The 16,165-nt window shown below is 32.2% G+C and overlaps 1 protein-coding gene across 1 annotated transcript; it reads left to right on the top strand.

The window, feature by feature from the left end:
• Window positions 1-9,683: 9,683 nt before the first annotated feature.
• Window positions 9,684-10,640, top strand: LOC145064116 (uncharacterized). Its single transcript, XM_079011629.1, has one exon. It carries the CDS (start codon window positions 9,684-9,686, stop codon window positions 10,638-10,640), a length of 957 nt encoding a protein of 318 aa, XP_078867755.1.
• Window positions 10,641-16,165: the final 5,525 nt, after the last annotated feature.

The following is a 16,165-nucleotide window of genomic DNA, read 5'->3' as shown; positions in this document are numbered from 1 at the left end:
CGGTGAGGTTAGTTTTCACGACCCAATTGTGTTTGCATTTTTCTTTTTAACTCACATTAACACCACAATTTATCTGAAGTGATTTCTTTTTTTTTTTTTTCGTTCCAGCAGCTTCACCTTCACCACGCCTTCACCACTGTCTAGCTTTCATTTTTCCTAGCAAAACAGGTTAGTTTGATTAGTTTCACTTGATGGAAACTGTAAAATTGTTTATATTGAAGCTATTAAATTTGTTTATTTTGAAGTGTGAACTTGTTTATGAAACTGTAAATGTGAATGATTATTTTGAAGCTGTGAATTTGTGAAATTTGTGAAATTTATTATGAAGCTGTGAAATTGATTTTCAGTGTGAACTGTGAAATTGTGAAGCTGTGAAATTGATTGTGAGTGTGAACTGTGAAATTTTGAATTTGATTATTTGGATTTCTTTGGATTGATATAAACTGGAAACTGTGAAATTGGTTTTTTTTTCAATTGTTTGAATGTATGTTTCATTTGATTAATTTGATATGTTTTGTATGAATTGAGTAGTTTATATATATTTACTTGTTGATCATGTATGAGTTGATTAATTTATATGTGAAATTGATATATATATATATATATATATATATATATATATATATATATATATATATATGTATATATTTGTGAAACTATTGTATGTTCATCATGGATTTGTATGTAAAATTTAAGAATATTCATATGATTATTAGAAATATATTTTTTTCTATATTAAAAAAATAAAATAAATACATCATAATAGATAATTTTTTCTATAAGTTAACAAAGAAACATTCGTAAAAAAGGTTTTTAAAAGAAAAAGAAAAAGACCATAATAAACTAATTAAATAAATAATAAATATATATTATCATTTAAAGTAAAATTTAATAATAAAAAAAATTAAAAATTAAAACGCTACGCTAAATCTACTAAATTATAATTAATCAAAATAGAAGAATAAAAACAAAAATAAGTTGATAAATCAAAATTGGTCAAAAAGGTTTTAAAAAGAAAAAGATGAAGAATAATAATAAACCATAATAAACTAATTAAATAAATAACAAATATATAATATCATTTAAAGTAAAATTTAATAATAAAAAAAATTAAAAATTAAAACGCTGCGCTAAATCTACTAAGTTATAATTAATCAAAATAGAAAAATAAAAACAAAAATAAGTTGATAAATCAAAATTGGTCAAAAATGTTTTAAAAAGAAAAAGAAGAAGAATAATAATAAACCATAATAAACTAATTAAATAAATAACAAATATATAATATCATTTAAAGTAAAATTTAATAATAAAAAAAATTAAAATCTACTAAGTTATAATTAATCAAAATAGAAAATAAAAACAAAAATAAGTTGATAAATCAAAATTGGTCAAAAAGGTTTTAAAAAGAAAAAGAAGAAGAATAATAATAAACCATAATAAACTAATTAAATAAATAATAAATATATAATATCATTTAAAGAAAAATTTAATAATAAAAAAAATTAAAAATTAAAACGCTACGCTAAATCTACTAATTTATAATTAATCAAAATAGAAAAATAAAAACAAAAATAAGTTGACAAATCAAAATATGAAAAAAAAAAACAGTGATATAAATAACAAATATATATACTATCGTTTAAAGTATCATGCTATAATAAAAAAAATAATTTAAGAAATATTCGGTTGTTATAAATATTCAATCCAAGTTCTACTTCTTGTAGAGTAAACACTAAAACCTACCTTATGTTTCAGTTGCAACATGTCTATTGATAAAATGTGGACTTCTATTGATAACCATAACTCTACCTTGTTCCAACAAGGACTTGAATCTTTTCTCGAGAGATCCAAACCACATGTCGATAACAAAGGTCAAATTAGATGCCCGTGTAACAAATACAATGTCAATAAATTTATACTACTAGCCATAATGAAATTTCGTATACTTCAACATGGTTTTAGTCCACATTATATTATATGGAAGTACCACGGTGAAAATACAACTCACCCGGTTATCGAAGACATACCGCGTAGTAACGAGATGGCCGATGTTATTGATGATGTTATGGGAGGTGTGATTGAAAATGATACCAACTGCAACGAAGGGAACCTAGATACAGACGGTAGAGGTGTTGATGTTGGATTTCAAAAGCTGTTAGAGGAAGTCCAATTCAAATTATATCCTAGATGTTTTTTTTCGTCCCTTGACTTTTTAGCAAAGCTGATGCATATCAAGGTGATCAACAAATGGACTGATAGTTCATTCGATCAGCTTCTTGAGTTGTTGCAAACTGCATTTCCTGAAGGAAACAGGGTCCCCCCGTCACATTACGAAGCAAAAAAAAGACATTTAAAAAGATCGGCTTAGGTTATGAGTCAATACACGTATGTAAAAATGACTGCTTTCTTTTCTGGAAAGAGCACGAGTTGTTGCAAAAATGTCCAGTTTGTAATGAGATTCGGTGGGTTGATGAAAATACAAAGGGTAAGAAGGTGGCTCATAAGGTTTTACGATACTTTCCTGTGACCCCCAGACTACAACGTTTGTACTGTTCAAGACACACAGCTAAAGATATGATTTGGCATAGTACCGGACAATCCAAAGATGGTACGATGATTCATCCTGTTGATGGTACTTCATGGAAAAAATTTGATATGAAGTATCCTGACTTCTCGAGGGAACCCCGAAACGTACGCTTAGGGCTTGCTACTGATGGTTTTAATCCGTTTGGTAACATGTGTAATCCTCACAGCACGTGGCCTGTCATACTCACCACTTACAATCTTCCACCATGGCTATGCATGAAAGAGTCATCTTTCATGTTGACCTTGTTGATTCCCGGCCCCAAAGCACCCGGGAAGGACTTGGATGTGTTCCTTAGGCCGTTGGTGGATGAGTTGAAGCAGTTATGGAGTTTTGGAGTACGTACTAAAGATGCAGCGACAAATACATTCTTCAATTTGAAAGCGATGTTGTTATGGACAATAAATGACTTTCCCGCTCGTAGTAGTTTATCCGGTTGGAGCGGACAAGGGTACAAAGCTTGTCCGACTTGCAACGAAGACACACCGTCATACAGAGTATCAAATAAATTCGTATATATTGGTCATCGCCGGTTCTTAGATGCTGACCATCCATGGAGAAAAAGTTTGGACTATAATGGCAAACATGAGACAAGAGGTCCTCCAAGAAAGTTTAGTGAGGAAGAAATACGCTCGTCTATTGTTTCGTCCACCGAGTAAAGTAGCTGCTCAACGAGCTGGTATTAAGAGAGATCGTGAGGATTTCGAGTTGAATTGGTCCAAAAAGAGCATATTCTTTGAACTTGAGTATTGGTCTTCTCTGGAGCTGAAGCACAACTTCGATCTTATGCATGTTGAAAAAATGTGGGTGAGAGTCTTGTGCATGGGTACTTCTCTGATGAATGATAAGTCTAAAGACACATCAAATGCTCGGGCGGACTTGACAAAACTAAACATTCGGAAAAATCTATGGCTGAAAAAGAATGGAAACAAGTTCCATAAACCCCATCCACCTTACTCGTTCACGAAACCTGACCACATTCGTTTTTGTAAGTTTATAAGAAATGTGAAACTGCCAGATGGGTTTGGATCTAACATCGGTAAGAAAGTGAATGAAACCAATACTAACATTATTGGGTTGAAATCTCATGATTATCTCATTCTTATGCAACGTTTGTTACCCATTGGAGTTAAAGGTCTTTTGGGGAAAGGTGTTTATACACCAATAATAGAGCTTTGTATGTTTTTTAAGCAACTTTGCTCAAGAACATTGTCGGTGAAGGATATGAAAGAAGCGAAACCAGCCATTATTAAAATATTGTGCAAATTAGAAGTGATCTATCCTCCTGCATTTTTTGACATTATGGTTCATTTAGTTTTGCATTTACCTGATGAAGCAATTTCTGGAGGCCCAGTATGTATGAGATGGATATATCCTTTTGAAAGGTATATGAGAAAACTAAAAAACTATGTCGGAAACAAGGCGAGGCCGGAAGGTTCTATAGCTGAGGGTTATGTCGCTGAAGAGGCATTATCATTTTGTTCGATGTACCTTGAAGATGTTGAGACTCGATTCAATCGCCTTGAAAGAAACGAGGATGTTATCATAGAAGAAACAAAGTTATGGGTGTTTCAGTCTAAGTGTCGATCAACTAGCGGAAGGAAAATGAAAAATCTCAGTCTAGAGGAGAGAAAACGTCTACATTGGTTTGTGCTTGATAATTGTGAGGAAGTCAGAAAGTATATTACGTAAGTTTTCTTATCTTTTAATTCATTGTCTTTTTTTAATTTCGCATTTTTACTAAATATATATATATTTTTTCATCAATGTAGTGAATTCAAATCATTCCATCCTGAAAGTGATGAAAAAATCGAATTTCCTAAATTGTTCCTTCATAAGGTCTACGATATGCAAAAACAAAAATCGATCTCCAGAGTTTAATAAGGAGTTATCGGCTCTTTCAATCGGTGTGCATGAGCATGCCTTTACTTACACCGCTTGCATAGTGAATGGTGTTAGGTATATGGTACTTATGCGTAACGCTCAACGATCAACACAAAACTCGGGGGTTCTAACTGAGGGAGAGCATAAGCAGAAATTTTATGGTCAGCTAGAAGAGATTATCGAGTTGCATTATCCTCATAAATATTCCACCGTACTTTTTCGTTGCAAGTGGTTCGATACTGCAGGAGTTAAATCTGATAATAATTTCACCAGTATCGACCCACAACGCGAATTGAGCAGCGAAGATCAACTCATATTTGCTACGCAGGCCAAGCAAGTATTTTACATCCAAGAACCTTCTCCAAGTGACGAAAATGACACCCAACGGTGGGTTGTTGAAAATGTTAATCATATAAGAATTTGGGATCTACCGATGAATGATGTTGATCATGATCCCATTGAAAATGTCGACAATGATTCAACCGATGTCGTTCTTAGTAATGCTTCTTCTAATTTCACTCTCTCAATTGACTTTAGCCAGTACTTTCAAAATTCTCAATCGATTGAAGATGATATTGAAGTTGACCCGCCAACGAGTATCATCAATAATGTGTGTGATTGCGAGACTGATTATGATGAGGAAGATTCTGATTATGATAGTGATGTATCGGCAGACACTGAAGTGTCTGGGGGCGAGAATGATTAAAAAAATCTTTTTACATTTAATTAGTAAAATAAGGTTTGTATTTGTTGTAGTCATATTTTATATATATATATATATATATATATATATATATATATATATATATATATATATATATATATATATATATATATATATATAGTGTTATAATTTTTGAGGATGTTATTTTTTTGGATTGCATTGCTCCATCTCATGGCTGCTGTGATGGGTCATGGAGGCGACGGTGGTGACGAGCCACCACATCCGTTCGGTGGGGGTTTTGGTGATCACCAAAACGATGGTAATTAAAATCTATTCTAATTCATTGTATTTCAGATTGTATGTATATAAAAAATTATTCTGACTAATATTTTTTTTATGCAGTGGTGCCTCCGAAACGAAGAGGCATGGCGGTAAATAAAAAAATGCACAAACTCTATAAAGCTAACAGTGAACGGCCTCTTAAGATAGTATTTGACGTAAATACTAACATGTCAATTGGGGAGGTGTATGAATGTTTTATTCGGGAGGTTGGGAGCTATATGTGGCGGGACATCGGTTTTGATAAAGACACGTGGACAGGGGTTTCTGAAGCCGAAAGGTTTGGAATGTTGCAGTATCTTTCGGTAAATTATTTATAAAGTTATATATTTAATATTTTTAATTTTGATTTATTTTTAATTTCTCTATTTTTTTTTGTAGAGATGGTTTGATTTTGACGTGATTACAAATCATCCCATGGCTTCAACTTATTGGGCATCACTGAATAATCGGATATGTGCGCGGTATAGAGGCCGCAAAAATATTGCAAAAAACTGTTTTGATGATTTTGCAGGGAATGTGGAGGCAGCAAGGGCTCAAGCCCCTAGGGGTATGGATCAACAGCGTTGGAATGCTGCTATTGACCATTTCTTAATAGAAAAACATCAAAAACGATCCGCTGGAAACAAAGAATGCCGGAAGAAGCAAGTAGTGAAGAATCATGGAGGGACATGCAGCTACGGTAGTGCTTGTTTCAAGAAAGTAAGTTACAATAATGTTTATTTAGTTATAACATACTTTTTAATGTTTATTCAACTATAACATATTTTGTAATGTTAAACAGAATTTGAATAGACTTGAAGTATTTCATCGTGCGCATGTAAATAAAAGAGGGGAATTTGTTGATCCATTGGTTGAAGAGCAATATGTAAGTTATTATTACTTAAAAATGAAGTAGATTGTTGAATTTTTTTTTTGTTAGTTTTAACGTATGTTAACATTCTTTGTGAAATACAGAATGCCTTAGTTGCTGAGGTTGCTCTACAGACTCATCACATAGCCGACTCTGGTGTTGATCCAGACACCATTGATTGGATCGCAATATTTGAGAAGGTGTTGGGTACTCGAAGGGGGCATGTGAGAGGCATTGGGCCTAAAGCTTCTTCAACTGCGGGTATAAGTGCTTCATCCCAATGGCAGTCACAGTCACAAGCATCACAACCAACACAGGTACTTGTTAAATTCTTAAAAAAATTGGTTGCTTTGTTATATTGTTAAGAACTTAATGTATTTGTAGTAATTTTTGGTAGCTCGGTAGTTTCTTAAATTGTTATAGACTTAATTGATTTGGTGCTTTGATGGTTTGATAGTTTGTTGAATTGTTCATAACTTATTTGTTTGTGACTTAATTGTAGGATGTTGATGTGACTGCTTTTCTTCAAAACCCGGCATTTGTGACGGCCATTGGAGACATTATTCGCTCGTTTAAAAACCAAGTCAACGAGGAAAACAACGATGGGGAGGACGGTGGGGAAGACGAAGACAACTAGTATTTCTTGTTTTATGATATGGAGGATGTTATTTTTGATTTGGAAAATAGTTTATGTATGATATATATATTAAACGTTTGTTTGAGATTTATTAGATATGATATGTTTGATGTTTGTTTGGAAAATAGTTTATGGAATATGGTATTTTTGATGTTTTTATATAATGTGGTATGTATTTATATATGTATTTTTATCAAAACAGCATTTTATAATATATATAAATTAATATTATAAAAAATAAGTTTTTCTCAATAAAAAAAAAAAAAAAAAAAAAAAAAAAAAAAAAAACATTAGCAGCGACACCTTTAGAGACGACCACTATCAATTGTTACGACGTGACCTCCGGCGAGTATTGCCGGAAAAATCCTACCGGTGGCCGGAATATTAATAGGGACGACACTATTTGAGACGGCATTGGTGTATTAGGGACGACAGGTATTAGCAACGACAGTATTAGAGACAACATGGGCTATTAGCTACGAGGCAACTGCGGCGACGGATTAGCGACGATATGTCGTCGCTAATAGCATTAGCGACGACAGAGATGATCAATTGCGACGGACTTTTGTCGCCGCTAAAGGTTAGTATTTTTGTAGTGTTGGTAACGAATCCAATTTGATTTCTAAGTGTATGTGGTTGAAAACAGTAAATTTATCCATATGTAGTGAACATAATCATGTACCATATGGAAACATGTAATTTATTCATATAACATAATCTTGGTCTTTAAGCCATAAAAGTCCTTATATTTATTAAAGTTGTTTGGTTTAATTCTAAGTCTATTTTTATATACACTAATGGCCAAGAGTTAACTTCGGTAAAAGCAAAATATTTGACATTGGAGTTCATAACTTGGAGGTTATGGATTTGGCTACACAATTAAATTGCATTGAAGGTTCGGTTCCTTTTAATTACCTTGGTATCCCTATCAGTGCAAAATGTCAAGAGTGTCCAATTGGAACCCTCTTATTGAAAAATTCCAAGCAAACTATCATGTTTGAAGTCTCGAAATTTGTCATTTGGAGGTAGACTTACCATGTGGAAAGCCGTTTAGCCTTTTAGGCAGCCTCATGTCCTATTTATTAACTCTATGTTGGGCATCGGCTAAGGTGACTAAGCAACTTGAGACTTGTGTTCATTTGGATGGATAGGTTGGATCCCATCCAATTAAGTAAATCCAATTTGATTTTGGATTTTAAAATATGGATCTAATTATCCAAACTAAATTCAAATCCGATTCGATCCAATCCAATTACATTTCGGTTGGATCAGTTTTTATAATTGAGTTTTCAAAAACCCTAACATTTTAAAACGACATATAATTATTATATTATCTGATTTTTAAAAACAAATTATTTAGTTGTGATTAAAAATTTATAAACAACTATTAAGAAGGGTATTATAAATTAATATTTAATAGATAAAAAACTTCTGAGAGAAAATGAATATTTTTTTTTGAGGTGAAACTTTTTGAACTTTTTTGAAAAAAATAAATTATAAAGTTAATAAATAATTAGAGATATATTAAAAATAAATAAGTAATAAATTGTTATTCGTTTTTTTTTGGACTAACTGATTCTTATTTTATAAAACAAAACCAATCCAAAATCCAAAATAATAATTTGGTTTTGGTGAAAACCAATCCAAAAATCTGAATATTTGAACCAATAGTCCCATCAAAATTGTCGAATACAACAAGGTGAAATTCATGATAAAATATCGCCATAAACAAGATCAATTCTTGCAATAATCGCCTAGATCTACAAGCAGCCGCTCTGACACCAATTGTTAAAATAGAAAAGAGTTTATCGATAGATTCTAAGCAAAAAAGTAAATCAAACAATGAGTGCAAACATCAAATTTTGTCGAATGATTAAAAACCAATACCTTAGAAGAGTTGGATGAAGAACTTCTACTATAAAGGCAAAGTAAGGAATCACAAGATAACCCTAAAATGGCTTGCCTAAATAACCGAACATGTCAAATCAGTTTCAATATCTTAAATACTTAACATAATTAAGTATTTTATTTACATTCTTTTTAAATGTTATATATATATATATATATATATATATATATATATATATATATATATATATATATGGCGACCGCCACTTCTTAGCGACGACATCTCGCATTAGTAGCGACATTTGGAGTATTAATGACAAAACATTAGCAGCGAGCTTTTAGCAACGACATGTTTCTGCTAATAGTAACGGCGACAAACGCCATTTTTGTCGCTGATAATACTCTAATTTCTTATAGTTTATATATAAACATATATGTGTTACTCATAGAAAATATTAATTTTTTTTTCATATAAAACATATATTATGAATCTGAACAGTGGCTAGGTATAAGGAAGGTGGGTCGTAGGACCCACCTAATTTTTTTCATTTACCTAAAATTATTGTGGAAATTTTTGAAGGATCTATCTTAAGAAAAATTTAGAACCTATCTTATCTATAAATTTGTTTGAATTTGTACAGAAAAATATATATAAAAAAATTAATGTACTATGTGAGTTTCTATTCTATACTCACTTGATCAAGTGAACTACTACTATGAATATTTATTATATAAAGAACAATTTTTTTATGGCATCCGTCCTTGGATTAATCGAACCGCCCAGTTGAAAATGACAAAAGGACCGGCTCAAATAACTTCTATTGAACTCTAAATTCTTAGGAAATTTCTTTATCTACATTACGAACATCAAGAAATGGAGAACAAATCCATCCCTCAATCCCAATCTTCTTTAGGGTTCTATGGAATCTTCAGGGAGTCTATCAAAATCACATACAGAAACACGAAGCTACTGCTTCCAATCCTACTTTTTGCGTTTCTTTCATTATCCCAGTTAGAATTATATCAGGACTACATACAAGTACCTCTTCTTAAAGGTTATATGTTGGAGTTCGCACAAAACCCAAGGAAGCATCATATCCTCCGTCGTAAACTTGATATAATTGCTTATCGAGGTGCACTTGACGACATATTTGAGGTTCTCTTTATCAAACAGTTGACCTTAGCCTTTTCTTCTATCATAAAGCTCTTTTTTTGTGTTGCCACTGTTTCGTCTACATATGAGGCTTACACTACTAAAGTATTAGGCCTCAAAGATATGTTCTTGAAAATAAGAACGACTTGGAAAAATGCATTAATCACTGGCTTTTGCGTGTTCTTAACCTATTCAGCCATTATTTGTGTTTACCTTGCTGCTTACGGCATAACCAACATTGTGGTTGCAAATTCATGGTCATATTTGATTTCAAGAGCTATCACTATTTCAACCCCATTTTGCTACTTATACGTGACTTCCCTTTTGATGTTAAGTATGGTTGTTTCAGTGTTAGAAGAAGGTTTTGGTGGTTTTAAAGCAATAGGAAGAGCCACGGAACTAATGAAAGGAAATAAGATACAAGCTTCGGTGTTGATGGTTCCTTTTGTTATTGCAAGTTCTTATTTTCATCATATGATTTATTATGGCATTTCAAGCGATCATCGATTGAGGAGCACATGGTTGGCTATTGTGATTTATTGCACAAACGGATTGAGTTGCTTGTTGAACCTCTTTATGTTTGTGGTGTATACTGTCTTCTACCATGAACGGAAAAAAAGTTTTGACCAGAAGGAAGTAAAAAGTCTTTATCGTCCCATTGCTTTTGGTGAAGCTTAGTGTGCATAATCGTGCCTTCATTCACCATCATATATATGTAACAGGGTGGCTTATTTGTATCATCGATCTGAAGTTATCTTTCTTTTATACAGACTCACGGATCTTTTCCATATTTTACAATCACGGAAAGCAAACAATTAATAGTTTTTTTTTTTTTTTTTTTTTTTTTTTTTTTTTTTTTTTTTTTTTAATTCCTCAGTGCTTTACTAAACTGCTGTTGTGACATTTTCCGTATTCTAGATAGTTCATTATTCTATCTTGTGTAAAAAATCAGATCCTAAGTTTTAGTTATGAGTTTCTGTAAGTGCAATCAGAAAACAACAAAGTAATCTGATGTTGCTTTGTGTACTGATGCAGACGTGAACCCACAGATCAAAACAGGGACGGAAAAGAAAAACATGAAAACAAGGGATAACAGGATTGCTTGGAGCCTAAGCTTTGTTAGCTTCAAAAAATCTTGTTCTGGAATATAATTACAAAGTAACCTAGGTCCTAATTTATACTAAACACAAAAAAAACCCGTCTAATTCAAATACCACATAAAAGGCAAGTTTCCTAAGACGACACGGTGTGGGTAACCGCCAGTGCCGTTTTGGTGACGTGGCCGGCCTTTAACAGGGTTACCAGGGGGAACACCACCCCCTTCCCCTTGTGTGGTCTTGAGTAGCCATGACAACAAGTTGCAACCCCATTTTCCATTTGACTTTGTCTTTCTTTCTCAACTTTTTTCTTCACCTCAACCCGTTTCTTAATGGACCAACACCCCAAAAAAAGTGGTGGAGATTAAGAAGCTTTTTGTTGCTTACCAGGCCTCACCACCCGGTTGCCCACGCCCAGTGGTCTTAAAAAATTCCTAAAATACCTGTGGAGTTAAACATGTCCCCGATTGTGAATTATCCAACATTTTCCCTTCTAATTAAGGATCTTGGACAACTTCATTCTTAGTAACTTCGTCATCTCTTCAAACTTGACTTTTCCCATTGATTTACTTAACGTTTCCTTCTTTCCAAAGGTATGCACTTTGACATAAACTAGACCAAAACTTTATACACCTTTAATATACCTGAATGTACGGTATGATAGTAGGATGCTCCATATAGCGACACATCAGCCTTATCACATGAAACCTTATGCTTGTTTTCACTACTAGAAACATGGTTTTTAGCGACAGACTAATCCGTCGCTATTCTGTCACTAAAGAACATTTGCGACAGATCAAAGACAGACTTACTCCATAGCCAATTTAAACGTGGCTAATGACTAAGCGAGGGATTTAGCGATGGACTAAATTTTTCTTGCGACGGCCTTAGCGACGGAAAATCCATCGCAAATTGATCACTTAATATATAATTATTTAAGATAATGGCGACAAAATTTAATGACAATATACCGTCGCTAATCCCTAGCAAGCCACTATATCTGTTTTCTAACCCCGTAGCTAATCCCTCGCAAAAAATTAAGATGTGACTGTTTTCCTTTCCATCGCTAATCCCACACAAATAAATTATAACAGTTTTTTTTTTTTTTTAAATGAATCTAAAACAAAAAAGACCACAAACATCAAATAATTATAGAAACACAAACCAAACATTAACATTTAAATACCAAAAGCATCCAATAATTTTACAATCTAAAACCAAACATTAACATTAAAATACCAAAAAATCAACTATCAAAAGTTTACCAAAAACACTTAATATCAAAGTTTAACATTGCTTGATAACTTGCATCCGATTAAGGATCGGAATGGAATTGGATTCTAATTCACGTTTAATCCCATGGAATTAGGCAAACCAAGTTCCACTTACTTTTCCTGCAATTAATAGTCACACCAAAATTAACAGCTCATTTAGCATTTATAAAAAGAGATGCAATATTTTTAATTAAAAAGGAAATTAAAGAACTAACCTTGGTCTCTAGGTCTTTCCATGTGTCCTTCTCTGATTGCCTATAACTACCTTTATCAAGACATGTACCACAAGAACTCTGAAAGTGACATCAATTAAAATTATGCACATGTTATTTAAAGGTTTTATCCATGAAATATTATTTAATAAAACTAAAAATATGCTTGGAATCAATCATTTCGAGGAACTTGTTTTGGTATTTGCTGTCTAAAACCTACATGTAAATAGTCATAGAAGAAAGAACAGAGAACTTGTACCCTGTTTAGTGTGAATTGGATTGATGTCAATCTAACAAAATTTGCAATTTTTGTCCCATCTGGAAAAGTGAAAAAGACAGAAATGAAATGTCCTCATACTCATCATCAAAAGTTCCACCTGAACAAAAAGGTCCTAAAAATGAAGCATCATCTAATCAATGTCAACCATGCAATTTGAAAGAGCAACAATGAGCACACTCCCCTAATAAAAATACAAAAGTGGGAAATCAGAAAACTTATCACTAAACCTCATAATAACACAAAAAAAAAAAAAAAAAAAAAAAAAAAAAAAAAAAAACCAACAACAACTCCACATGATTTAATGATTCAAGACCATAAATCCATTGGACATAGCTTAAAAGTTCAAGGATGGCTTATAAGCTGACAATTGTCAATATATATTTTTTGGGAAAGAAATTTCGATATATTTGAAAAGAATACCTTAATTACATCTGCAATTGATACAAAACTAGTATTAGCCCGAGCTTAAAATTGTGGATTGCCTCAAAGTTCTTTGTATATTAGGTATCTTCATTCAGTTCGGTTTGTATGTAAAAGAGGAATACATAATTCATATAAATGCAATAAAATGACCGTTTTACCCTTCTTAGTTATGTCTGGAGTAAGTGCTGATAGACAAAGATTGTTTCTTTTCTGGTCCCAAACATTCCTTGTCAACTCAACCATTTTTTACAAAAATGCAATTATTTTTTAGGTAAAAAAATTGGAAATAACTTACATGAATCTTGGTAGTAGTCTTTAGATCAAGGAAGGATTTGACTGTGTTCCACCTATGCCTAAACCCGGAATATAAATGATTCAGCATACGAGAAAATGGAAGTGAAATAGAAAAAAAAAATAAAGTTATGTAAAGAAGCAGACTATAAGTCTCCCAAGCATGTGAATTGTGATGCACTGACCTGAAGTTTTTTGTAGACATCCAAAATTTCCAATTAATGGAAAGCACCGACCTGAATTGTGATTGATTATATTGATTCACCGAAGAGATCGCATACCTTCCACCTATAAAAGAAATACAAGATTGTTGGCCAAATTACAATAATACCCTTCAAATTTATAACTAGTTTACTACCACCAATGTTTCTGTAAAGTACAAATTGATAAAGAATAATTGCAACCAAGAAAAGGACCCTTATGTTATCTCTAAGTGAAAAGAACTTGAAATAATATATTATTAAAAAAACAAGACATTCAATGGAGAACTTCTAACCGGATGTCCCATTTCCGTCCTTCCTCTAGTAGTAATGTAAGAGTAAATATATTTGTTTCATATCCCTGTAAAGTATGTAGATTATATAAGAATGGTGTTATATATCTACTCATAAACATTATTATGAGAAATTTGATTTCATACCAAGGCCAACAATCACCATCTAATTGATTGTAAATAATATATGTGACCATCACTGTTTTTAATCACACTGCCCTTCTGAAAACATAAGTCCTACCTGCAAGAATAAGAGAATTGACACTTTAAAGTGCTTAAAGAAATTCCAAATCATAAAAAAAAAAAAAAGTAAACTTTATCCTTAATGTGATCTTGAAGAACCAAGGACACAAGTATATGAAAAACTACAAGTATGTCTACCTCTCTAGAGTATAGAAAAACACCCATAACATGGAAGGGAAATATCAGAAAATGAACATGATATAAAATTACCAATATTATGATTATCTTCTTGACATCTTGCTTGTTTAAATAGCCTAATCCTTGAAGCAAGAAACATACTTTAAGCATGTAATTTGGCTTAATGATTACTATTGTGACAACCAAAGATTGTCTAGTATGATGGTTTGTATATGTCATGGATTCTAGGATCCATGATTAAGTCTAAGAAGAGGGTATTAGCAATTAATTACAATGTATGATTCAGAGAAACTAAATTTACTTTCATTAGGAGAAATAAATATGTACCTTCATATGGGAATCGTAGTTTGAAGTATCAGAAAGCATGAAAACAAAGAAGACCTGAATTAGGCATAATAATGCAGTTTGTAAGAAGTAACAAACTGATGACAAGACATCTTTTAGCAATCTAGTTGGGGTAGGTTAAGATGAAATTGATAATAAATTACCAAAGAGGCATATACTATGAGTGTTTGGAACATCAATATATAGCTTTATTTAACAATGATTTCCTAAAATACATAAGTATTTGATACTAAAGTTTATTGGTAAAAGATTGGAAGTGGCTTCTTTTTCTTGATCGGGTGTAAGGATGACCAAGGTTTTTGCTTCCAGAGAACTTATATATAGTTACATATTACCATCATATTATGAAATGAAAAACCTTGTATATAAGGAATTATCAACTTGAAATTCACAGGGATAGTTTTTCATTCTTTTGGTGCAGGAAAAAAACTTACAACACGTAGTTTTTTCAAGCTCTTGATAGCCATTTTAAGATTTTCCAATGTCTCATGATGAAATTCAATGTCACCCTATGAAAAATCAAACCGTGCAACTACACATACAAAAAGAGAGAAATAAGAAAGTATCAGTTAATTAAGTGTCTTATAAAACACTTAAGATAGTACATGAAGCAATACATCAGCAAGTTCATTATAGAAAACTTGTCAAATTAATGAATGCAATTTTGGTTCATCTATACAAGTTCAATCAGTTTCCCTAACATAAACATGATAAACAAAAAGCAAAACCTTCTTAAACCAGAGATGTATTTCCACTTGTGTTGTCAAATGACGAGCAACTGAGTGAGATGCTTAGATATTTGAATGAATATAATGGAAATGTGTTAAATTGTAAGAAAACGAAGTTCTATTAGAGAATTGAATCTTCAAAGTTAACATAAAATTCGGATAAAGTCAAAATTCAAAATTTTGACACATTTGACCCTGAAGTTAAAATGCATCTCCTATAAACCCGAGGTAGTTCTAAATCCTAAATTAAACAATAGAAAGTGAAGATCACATGACATACCAACTTGAAGGCAGCTCGAAATGATTTCAACAGCTCGCGATTTCGGGCCCAATGTCCCGACGATCTTCGTCATGGCTAGAAAGAAGCTCTAGACAACAGTAATAGTCTCATTTAGATTTACAGAAAACTTGAAAAGGAAAATAACTAGACAAAACAGTCTCAACTTTTCCAATAACGTCTAATCTAATACCGAAAATTATCACATAAAACCTCTGACAATCTCACAAGTTCGAAATTCAAGCAATCAGAGACACGATTAGTAAAATATACCGAAAATATTTTGACCTGGGAGCTTACAATAATAAAAAGAAAAAATAATAATAAATTGTAATTGTAGTGGTTTGAATTTGATCCTTACATGTTTAGAAGCCACTTATACACCAGTAGAAACCAAAATTA

This window comes from Lactuca serriola, chromosome 7 (genome assembly GCF_051521515.1).
Source record: "Lactuca serriola cultivar US96UC23 chromosome 7, Lser_US96UC23_V15, whole genome shotgun sequence".
NCBI lineage: Eukaryota > Viridiplantae > Streptophyta > Magnoliopsida > Asterales > Asteraceae > Lactuca > Lactuca serriola.
This window is presented reverse-complemented; position numbering and strand designations above follow the sequence as displayed.

Bases quoted from the DNA above. Each gene is read 5' to 3' on its own strand.
- LOC145064116 (XM_079011629.1), top strand. From the start codon at position 9,684: ATGGAGAACAAATCCATCCCTCAATCCCAATCTTCTTTAGGGTTCTAT.